Source organism: Thrips palmi, unplaced genomic scaffold, assembly GCF_012932325.1.
Source record: "Thrips palmi isolate BJ-2018 unplaced genomic scaffold, TpBJ-2018v1 HiC_scaffold_12, whole genome shotgun sequence".
Classification (NCBI taxonomy): domain Eukaryota; kingdom Metazoa; phylum Arthropoda; class Insecta; order Thysanoptera; family Thripidae; genus Thrips; species Thrips palmi.
The window spans coordinates 2,926,289-2,937,440 of NW_023144623.1; the positions used below are offsets into that span (position 1 = coordinate 2,926,289).

At 44.4% G+C, this 11,152-nt stretch overlaps 1 protein-coding gene across 15 annotated transcripts in view; it reads left to right on the forward strand.

Annotated features, from left to right (window-relative positions):
* Positions 1–9,267, forward strand: part of LOC117639916 — a 25,884-nt gene extending 16,617 nt beyond the window's left edge. For 5 of the 15 annotated variants that reach the window (XM_034375975.1, XM_034375967.1, XM_034375971.1 and 2 more), the window contains 6 exons: positions 2,184–2,245; positions 3,697–3,998; positions 4,329–4,550; positions 5,694–5,965; positions 6,616–6,729; positions 8,428–9,267. In XM_034375975.1, the coding sequence (XP_034231866.1) occupies positions 2,244–2,245; positions 3,697–3,998; positions 4,329–4,550; positions 5,694–5,965; positions 6,616–6,729; positions 8,428–8,685 (1,170 nt within the window). In that variant the 5' untranslated portion in view covers positions 2,184–2,243 and the 3' untranslated portion in view covers positions 8,686–9,267. The other 10 variants (XM_034375963.1, XM_034375970.1, XM_034375972.1 and 7 more) reach the window with 10 other exon arrangements.
* Positions 9,268–11,152: the final 1,885 nt, after the last annotated feature.

Consider the following 11,152-nt stretch of genomic DNA (forward strand, 5'->3'; position numbering starts at 1 on the left):
AGCGGGCTAGAGCATTATAAAATGGCGTGTATCAACAATTACCTGTAACTTCCGTGGCACCCTTTACCCAATGTTGCAGCAGCACTAGGTGAAAAATTTTTCCGCTTGAATGTCGGGCTTAGAGTATCATTTGACCCTGGAACGACTTTTAAGCCACAGCAAGCCGGAGTCAGCCGTTAAAGCCGATTTTCACACTTTGTAACTTCCGTGATAACGTAATTTCCGTGATCAAAACACCCATTAAAACGTATGGGAATACCTTATGGCTCATGTTTTTAGGAAGGTAGTACAAGGTCTTTACTATAAATACCATTGCCATAACTCAAGTATCATCCAGGACCCCAATAATCAGAAAAACTTAATTGAATATTTCTCACTTTCGGCAAATCAGCGACGCCAAAACTACCCCGAAACGTGAGAATCGCTCTTGTACTTAATTCTCCTGCAGGGCCACCCAAATAAGTAAAAAGAAATGTTTTTTTTTTAAATTAGCTGAATTTAAAATTGAAACCGATTTCAATTTTATATTAATAAATGAAAAATAAAAAGAATTTAAAGTTGGTTTAATTTTCATTTTCGGCCCTGTTCGGTCCTGTTTGGTTTACGAACGCACCATAAAACTATAAAAGCAGCCGATCAGCAGAGCCCGCCTGAGATCGGGATCTGACAGTTAAAAATTAATTTTGGACCTAAAATGAGAGTATATTAACATTTTAACAGACGTCATTTCAGCGCATCAAACATGTTAAATTTACCAAAGCAGAGAAACTGCGTTTCCTTCACTTTATCCTGGAAAGCACTGCATCGTTCAGGTTAATTTTTCACAGATGAGGAACTGTTTTTCTGTATTTCTCTGTTAAATACTCTCAATTTGACAACACAGTGGCCTTCAGAGACCCCTGAAACTATCGAAACGACCCCAACTCGACGGGTTGCGGAGCCGTTCGAAATCCGAAGAATTTGGCTGCCATTATCCAAAATGGCGGCCATTTCCGGTACTTCCGGTGACCTCATCGTTGTTCTGACATCGCCAATGAATTCCCCGACCTCAAATGATGCGGAAACCACTCGTCGCACGATTTTAACTGTCAAAATTGAAACTTCGAAAATTTTGAACCCTTTTAACCTTTAACGCCCCCGCATTTGAGTCCTAAGGGAAATTTTGACGTGTGCTTCGGGCCAAATCGACCATTTGGGTCAATAGAAGACGCGTGCAAAGAGGCTTACTTGTAACCCAATTTGCAACGTTCTATGGGGTTTTTCTGTTTCATTACCCCCACTATGTCTCATAGTGCGATGTACACGTTAACGTATTGACATGCTTTCCATCTAGCAATTTATCCGTTGCTCCTGGAACTCCCCCGAAATACCCTATTTTGCATTTAACGTGGGCGGGTGCACCCTGTCGGGCCGCATCTTAGCGTAACAGCCGTGGTGTTGCTTCGCGTTCATATGCTGGTTCCACGTGAGGGGTTTTTCATTCTTGACTTTCGATTAGGAGTTTAAATATCGTTGAACATTTACACTTGAAGAAGTAAGTTCGGTGAAAGTATATACGGAACGAGTCTAGTGAATGATTTGCCAAGACCATCCGTACCTCAACTACGGAAACCCGTACTCTGTACCCGATTACATCAATTCATGCGGAACAGTCCGTTTCCGTACCCCTGTACTTGTGCGTTATTCTTCTGAACAGCCTTCGTACGGAATTTCTTACAGTGAATGACACGCCTGTCACGCGGTACTACGTGTAGATATAGGTTTACTGTGCTGTCTACGCATCAATACACGTCAGTACGAGAAGCTCCTCGTGATACGGTACTGCGAGGGAAATCCCGACCGGAAGTTAGCGACAGAACGGGAGAAACAAACGAGCGTCGCGAGGCCGTGCTGAGCGGTGGTGGTGGGGGCTAGGATGGGCAGAGTGGGGTCAGGGTGCGCGTGCCGCCTTGTCCCCCACTCCGCAGATTTCGACCCCCTCCACCACTCAGCACATAGCCGCGCGACTCTCTTTTGTTTCTCCCGTTCTGTCGCTGACTTCCGGTCTAGGTTTTCTCTTGAGTACTATGCGCATGACCTGCGGAACAATACGCGAGTCAAATGTCTCTCGATTCCACTTATCCGCGTCCAGCGGCAGCGGTCATGACAGGAGTCTTCAATGATATTTTTTATTCTGTGCACAGGTTTGGGAGTCTGCGCCTGACTATTGGTCGAACAGTTAAAGGATACTTCTTTCGTTGAACATGTAAGTCCTTCGCAGTTTCTGTAACTCGCTTGGTTTGTTACTCGCATTCTCACAAGTCCGCAAAGCTTCGTAACCTCACACTAAATTACTATATAGGTTTTTCTGCGCGCCAATGCACGAAATTAAACATGCACTCCGTAACGCACGAATTGGTGCGCGAAAATGCACGATTTTCTGCATACTTGCGCACGAAATCGTGCATTGTCGCGCAGAAAAACCTACATAGTAATTTAGTGTGCTTGAAGAAAATAGGGTAAAGTGCCGAACATGGATCGGGGTACCAAACATGGATCATTTCTGTTTGTGGGTCTATCACTAAAGACCAGGTGACCAGATTCTAAATTTCTGTCTTTCCTTGCTTAGACTGACCCTTTGACTGTTCGATGTTCTCACAAGTTTGCAACTGCGTCTCTCTACTCTGCAGGGTGCGTTTAAAAGGCACCTAAAACAGGCCCCCGAAAATCGATGGAAAAATGACGTTCAAAGGTGGGATTTTGTCCCACCCCAGATTTCTGCGCCAAGCAATACCGCGCACTTCAAATTTTTTCCCCTTCGTGCACTTCCGGACTAGGGTTTCTTTGATACTATGGGACCCACGGAAAAAGCATAAACCTTGATTTTATCCGCGTACCGCGGTTTGGGGTTTTATTTTCCCTGATTTGGGGGTCTGCCCTAACCTAATTAGGCGAAATAAAGCCATATTTTCTTTCCTCAACTTAAAATCCTTCGAGTTAGGTAAACCCCTTTTTGTTACTCCATTTTCACAAGTAAAAGGGAAACATAAAACATTAGGTTTCCCCCAAAAATTTAAAAGTCCAACCCAATTTAAAATGCAATTTTTTGATCTTTCGAGAAATTATTTGCAAAATGATACCCTGTTTGGTACCTTAAACTAAAGGCATTGTGGAATCGCTTCGTATTAAGAAAAAATTCTTCGTAATACTAAGCGATTTTTTTTTGAGAATTTCGTTAAGCTGGTATTACGAAGCGATGCTTTTTATCTGCCTGGACAACCACTTCAATGCCGCTTTTTTTTTTTTAAATTAAATTGAGGTAATCGTTTTTTTTGAGGTTTCCTATAAACTGACCACCACCGAATGCAATAAACTGAAACTCGAAAATAAATTTCTGAAAAGTTGTGAAATTTCCGAACATTTTTGGCCGGCAACTTGTGCGTAGGAGTCCCCCGTAACCAAGGGGCAAACAACTTGAATTTTGGAGCACATTTTCCATGAAATAACGTGAAATAACGTTGAAACACCGCTGAAAAACGCAAAATAACGTGAAGGTACGGTGTGAAATATCGCGAAATAATATTGAAATAACTTAGAAATACCGTTGGAATACCAGTGAAATGACGTGAATTTGAAATAACGGTGTGTAAACTTTGACGAAGTTGTTTGCCCCTCGCCCGTAACTCAACATGGAACTTCACTGTGTTTTCTTCTCAGGCCGGGTAACACTGCCCGGTTCTGGTGCGAAAGCTGCAAGAGGGAAGCGTCCGCCCAGTGCGTGGAGGAGCACCTCATCCGCAGCCTCAAGAAGGCCCGAGTGGAGGAGGCCGGGCCGCTGCTGCAGACTCTGCAGCAGGCCGACGCGGCCTTGGACCAGGTGTCCGAGATGCTGCGAGGCCTCCAGGCGAAGGCGGAGCAGGAGAAGGCCGGGGTCGCCGCTGCGCTGAAAGGACTGGAGGACGCCATGGGTGCGGACGGGGCTGCCTGGGAGCAGGCCAAGCAGGCTGCCCTGCAGGCCGGTAAGGATCAGACTTCGGCGTAACCTCTCAGCACTGAATGACCCCATCTGAAATACAGTTAAAGATGGCGTCATATACGAATAACTTTTTTTACTCTAGCCGTTTACGAGATACGGAAATAACGTTAATTGCAAAAGCCAAATGTTAGCACACTCTGCTTTTTTACATTGAAACGAATGTGATTCAATGCTCAAACAGAACGTGACATTTTGTCATGTAGGTTTTAACGCGATTCACATTCCTGGAATGAGTGCCGTTTTCACGTGGAAACGAACATTCGTTGGCTACCAGTGTCCGGCGCAGCATTTTTATCGTTGTCTATTCCGCCAGGAGTGTCGAAGAGCACGGCCCAGCTCGCCACCGATCTGTTCGACGCCACCACCAGGTGCCGTGTGACGGTGCTGCGCGGTGCGGCCGGCGTGGCGGCCTGGCAGAGCGACGTGCGGCCCGCGACGGACGCTGCGGCGCGGCTGCTGCTGCTCCAACTGGCGTGCCGTGGACATCTGGAGGAACCTGGACAGCAGCCACGGCAACCGAGCCCTGCCCCTTCCGGTGAGTCGTAAGGCCTTTCCACCCCCTTTGCAAAGTCCTCTTTGTGTACTTGAAGCATCTGCTAAGGGGGCTCATACATGTTAAAAGCACTTTGTTAAAAAAAATTTGATGTAGACTGATTAAGATCTTACAACTTATGTTTTAAAACCCTTTTAGATAATTGAGTAAGCTTAATTTTGGCTTAAACTAAAGTGACTTTGGGAATTTCTTTGGAAATTTAGTCGAAATGTTTAAAATTTTGGTGCTCGTAAGATTTTGTTCGCATACTTGCTCAGATCTGTGGGGGGAAAATCAGGGAGACTCATACCTAATAGCGTCATAGAATTGACTAAAATGGGCTTTTTTTCTGCAATAGTTTTTAAAAAAAGTAAAAACAATTTTTTGTTTGCAAAATTTGTTAAAAAATTGTTTTTATTTTTTTCTCTGAAAACTATTGCAGATCTGGTCAATTCTATGACACTACAAGGGATGAGTCTCCCTGATTTTTCCCCCACAGATCTGAGCAAGTGTGTGAACAAAATCTGAAGAGAACCAAAATATTAAACGTTTCGACTAAATTTCCAAAAACTGTCCTAGTCACTTTACTTTTAGCCAAAATGTACCTTACTCAATTATCTAAAAGGGTTCTAACACAGAAATTGCAAAATCTTGATCCGTCTACATTTAAAAAAAATTTACGAAGTGCTTTTAACATGTATGAGCCCCCTTAAAGAGGGCTTCTCTGGAGCATTTTTAGTCTAAAATGATGAAAGAAAGAACCTCCTCAGAGCGTTTTTTACCTACATATTGTAGCTTTCCCGTAATGTTATGAAAACTGATCTGCACAAAGAAGGGGTTCGCTTTTCTTATATTTTTGTTAACATTGAAACATGCATGTCATAGTTTGTTTTTAAGGAGAAATAACGTTGAAATTACTATGAAATAACGTAAATTTGAAATAGTGGTGTACGAATTTTGACGAAGTTGAAGTTGTTAGCCCCTCGCTCCATACACATGTTTCGGAAAAGCTTTAGGACTTTTCCGTTTTCTTTTTTTTTTACGGAAACTTCCGACTGAAATTCTCTTATTCCGGGTGAACACGTTCAGTTCGAGCTCCGTGCTATTTGTCGAGCGAGTGTCTATGTTCCTTTCTCTGTGTCGCAGCCCCGCGCTGGAAGGAACGTCCCAACGAGGGCAAGTGGGCGATGACCGAGGCGGACATGGCGGCCTCTATGGCGGTGGGCTCCAGGGTGGCCCGCGGGAGGAACTGGTCGAAAGGGTGCGATGCTGACGGGGAGCCTCCTGGGCTCGGTACCGTCACCGCAAAGAAGGAAAAAGGAGCTGTGTCTGTGCGGTGGGACTACAGTGGTGTCGTCCGTTGTCATTGTATGGGGTTCGATGGAACGTACCAACTTCGCCTGCTGCCCACTCCATTGGTAAGCAGGCCTACAAACCTACCTTTCTCCTTAGTGCACTCTTCCAAATGCATACTTAGCAAGCACTCACCCATTAACGCGCCTGGCTCCGTAACTACATGCTAAGCATATGCAACTAGTCAAGTATGCAATTGTGAGTATTTACTAAGTAGACAATTAGGTATGAAGTGTGCGGTTCGTTCTCGGATCACTGCACTGAGAATCCAAACGCTATGAGTATAGCGTCAATTGGTGCAATGCAAAAGCATTGCACGTGACGTGCAATGCCTCCCACTTCCCATGCATTAGCATAGGGCATTTTCGGACCGCATTGCACGTAAGGTGCAAATGGCTATGGCATTGCACGTATGGTGCGATATCTCAGGTGCATTGCACCATACGTGCTACACTCATAGCGTTTGGAATCTCAGTGTGTCCTACACCTGGAAGCGCAGGAAGCAGACACTTAAAAAAACTGGGCCATCTCCCGTTTACGGAAATTTTTAAATTAGTTACGAAGTATTTCCGTTGTAAACTTATGTATGCTCAAAATGCTTCGGTGTAACGAAGCTTTTTTGTTTCTATAGCCCAAATTAGTTTGTATGGTTTTCTGCGTGTCGACTTTTCCTGGAGACGACTCCATACGTCCTAAATGCAAACTTCTGTTGCAGAAGCCACACATTGGAGCGGTGGAAGGGGAATCCTTCTTGGATGTGAAAACCACCTGCCCCATGTTCCTTCCGAAGGGCATGTCCACGTTACTGACAGATGGACGTCTCGCACATGTAAGTATTTTGCTCGGAAAGGGATTAAATTAGCTATCAATACACCGAAACATTTTGTGCTTCAATCGACTTTTGTATTTCAAAGCGTTTTTTTTTCTTCACCACGGGAAAACACGGAGCAGTTGTATTACAAAATTATTCCGTAGTATTAAAAACTATATTTTGTATTTAACCTTTTATTTGAGTTACGAAAGAAATTGCGTACAATGGCGTTTCTATGTTTTTTGGTGGATTATATCTCCGCTTGAACTTATCGTAAAGGGTTTTGCGTCATTGGAGAAGTTTCGTAGTTGTAACTGCAGTGATTTCTGAAAGGAATTAAGAAAGTTGTGTCAAACAGGTCTCATGCAGACTTTGTATCCACGGGATAACGGTTCCTGGATTTCCCAGGAACTCCCTGGGAAGTGCATAAGTCTGTACTATGGGCTACCTGGAAAAATCAGGAACTGTTTTTGCCGCGTTAAACGTTACACTGAGAATGAAAGAGTCATGATCAGGATTCAAATTTTGGGTGAGGAATTCTTCCTAACTAAATTTGGGTGAGGAAGGTTTCCTCTTTTCGGTGATGTTACGACGTAGCCATTCACGAAGGTGATAGGGTAAGGTTACCAAACATGGATCACTTTTAAAATAATCTTCTCTAGATCGAAATTAAGTATGGGTTGACTTCTATTTTTGAATCTAATGTTGATGTTTACCTTACTGGTCATATGGCTACCAAAAATGGTACCTCTAACTCGAATACTTTGGAAGTTGTGAGGACAAGAAAATATGGCTATTTTAGCTAAGGTTAGGTTAGGGTGGTCCAATCATGGATCACCCCACCAGCGTACGGACACAAAGCAAGGTATGCATTCAGTAGTCCCAAAATATCAAAGTAGTCTGTCCAAAGTGCACGATGAAAAATTTTGAAGTGACTGCGGTGATTGCTTGGCCCAGAATCAGGGGTGCAAAAAACTTTTTGACGTCTTTCCATCGATTTTCGGGGCCTGTTTTAGGTGCCTTTCTAAACGCAACCCTCCAGAGTAGAGAGACGCAGTTGCAAACTGTGAGATTACATCGAACAGTCAAAGGGTCAGTCTAAGCAAGGAAAGACAGAAATTTAGAATCTGGTCACCTGGTCTTTAGTGATAGACCCACAAACAGAAATGATCCATGTTTGGTACCCCGATCCATGTTCGGCACTTTACCCTAACCCCTTTCTCGTCCAAATTTGGGTGCTCTGCATACTGAAGTGTGTACATAGTACACTCTTATTAGAGCATGCTTCCAAGTACACTCGTATTTACAGCATACTTGCTAGGCACACGCTAAAATAGAGCGTGTCTGGCAAGTACGCTAAATAAGTGTGTACCTTCCATGTACACGCTAAAATATACACTCGATAAGTCCTATCTACTAAAAGCATGGGCCAGTTTAAGTGTACTTGCCAGGTACACTCTTATTTAGCGTGTACATGCAATGTACACTCTATGTAAGTGTGTACCTAGCAAGTATGCTGTAAATAAGAGTGTACTTGGAAGCATGCTCTAATAAGAGTGTACTATGTGCACACTTTAGTTTGCAGAGTGAGGAAGCCTTCCACACCCCAATTCTGGTGCTAAAGTGTACCTCGCCCAAAATGGGGTACTGATCAAGTCTGCTTCATTCTCAGTGTACGCCCCCTATGACTAACGCCTCTGCTGTCCCCTGCCGCAGGTGCGTTACTTGGCGGGCCTGCCCTGCGATGTGGCCCCGTTCTGGAGCTGCAAGGTGCTGGACCTGGTGGCGCCTCGCCTGGAGGGCCTGCAGATGGTGTCCCCCCTGCAGCGGCACGTGGACTTGGCCCTGGCGATGCCGCACCTGCGCTCCCTGGCCATCACCGGCGTGACTGGAGAGCACCTGGAGCTGGTGAACAAGATGGCGTCGCTGCGCAGCCTGGAGCTGCACTGCAAGCTGGAGTGCTGCCGGAGCTGACCTTCTTCTCCGCGACACCCGCCTCCAGCCTGCAGTGGCTGCGCTGCGGCGTGCACCCGCTGTCCACTGCCCTGGCCCTGGCGAGCGCGCACGCCGACACACTGGAGGAGCTGCAGCTGGTGGCGGCCTCCACGGAGCCCTACGGCTGCCCCGACCTGGCCCAGGAGCTGCAGCGCTGCGGACTCAAGTGCCTCAGGAGGATGGTGCTGCTGCGGCAGACGGGCTGGAACGATCCCTGTCGCCACGACAAGGACTCCTGCACTGTGCAGACGCGACGCGTGTGGGACATGTTTGTGGAGAGTGGCGTGAATGTTGATGTCATTTGTAGTGTGTGCGACGGCGCAGAGTTCCGTTAGACGGAAAAGTTTAATTGTGAGCTCTTGATCTTGCATCCGCTGACTCTGAAATGTTTCGTCCTTGGCCCTGTTTCCTGGTAATTACTGTTTGTTCTGGTTACTGTCTCGTAGTTTCTTGTTTGTACAAAGGCTTATTTGGTTTTCTAATTGTCAATGCGTGCTTCTAATCACTTATCCGTCCAGTTGTCAGAAACACTTGTCGAAATAAAGAAGTGTACGCAACGCAGTCTATATCGATTTCAATAATTTTCATGGATGCATTCCAGAGGCGATTGACAGTAGTCGAGATTGACAATTGACGATTTTGCTCACACTGTTAAAAATAATCGTAAATTTACGACATTTTGTAGAACAATTATGTCGTTTTTAAACGACATATTTTGTTACGACTCAAGTCGTAAATTTACGACATATTTGTCACTACATTTTGAAGCGACCCGTTCCGTTTTGAAACAAATTAAGCGTAATTTACACTTAATGTATTTGAACATCGTAATTATCTATTAAATGTTGAGTTATGCTTAGTAATTTCATTTGTCGTAAATTTGTTTGAACGTAAATAACGACACAAATGTAAATAAGCGACAAATTTTCAGCATTTCATCAACTTTTCGGGGATCCCAGATTTGCAAATATGTAATCGCGATACGACATTGTCGTGAGAAATGATTTTAGTCGTTTAGTTACGACGAAGTTGTTTCAGAACGATTTCTGTCGCTATCAAAATTAGCGACGTTTTTGTCGCTAATTTACGACAAAATTCCTGACAGCGCATTTTTGTCTCAAATGTCACCTACCGATAGGTTAACACCCCTCTAAATGAATTAGCATGGGAACTGTGAGCAATCAAAGTTTTTGGCTTTTTCTCTTAGGTCGTTTTTGACCAAATTGCACTTTTTTACTGAAATGCTCCGGAATTTTTTTCTTTTGGGTCCTGAGGTATGCAAATGGGTAACCAGGATGTTAAATTGAGTGGCCAGTCCGAATCTGCACGCAGAATCGACCATAAAACAGTCCATCGCTGATAAAAATGAACTCGAAGTCAAAAAATAACTTTTTTCAGTGTCTTACAAGTTTTAATTTTCTCCCCATCCTGGAATCCGTACTGGACCCGTTCCAAGCGGGAAATCATTCCTCAGACGACTACCTAAAAACAAGCGACTCGAGTGAGATACCGAGGGTATGGGTATGGTTTGGGCACTGCAGTGCTCGCGCAACATTGACACCTGCAGAATGTTCAATCCAATGAGATCTCATTGATCGGTGCGTCCGACAGCAATTTGCAGAAAGACTTTTTTTTGTTAAAACTCGGATTCCTGACAAGTTGTTCACAGACAATTTGGTTGTATCTTCTTACGGTTTGCGGAATATGAGGCTTAGATGGTTTTGGACCAAAAAATATGTCTCTGGAGTACTATCTACGTAGTTTTGATCAGCACCTTAAACGCCTCTTGAAACGTGTTTTTGTTAATAATTATGTAATACTCGAATCATTGGCTGAGCGATAGTGAAGCCCGTCATATGGGTGGGGTTAGGTTCACAAGCTTGCCAAATTTTGGCATTCCAAAGGGCTTGCCAAATTTGTGGCAAGTAAACTTACCACTGGCTTTGCAGTGTCCTTGAAACAACGTGAAATAACGTGACATGACGTCGAAATACCGATGAAACAACGTTGAACTAAGGGTGGTGTGGCAACACTCTACAAAAAATGTCCTGTCAACGCCGTTAATTTATTACCAATGTTTGCTGTTATGCAATTCACGGCGTTTGCTGTGAACTAGTTCACGGCGTTCACTGTGATCTCGGTCACAGTGATCACTGTGATCTGGCCACAGTAAACGCCGTGAATTGGAGCCTGATTTGCAGTACTTCGGTGCTCAGCGGCGTCAAACTCACAGTGTTTACTGGGGACCAGATCACAGTGAACACTGTAACCGAGATCACAGTAAACGCCGTGAACTAGTTCACAGCAAACGCTGTGAATTGACCTACAGTGAAAACTGGTAATAAATTAACGGCATTTACAGGACATTTTTGGTAGAGTGAACGCAAAATAACATACAATAACGGGGAATAACGTTGAAATACCCTTAAAATAACGTTCAAATATC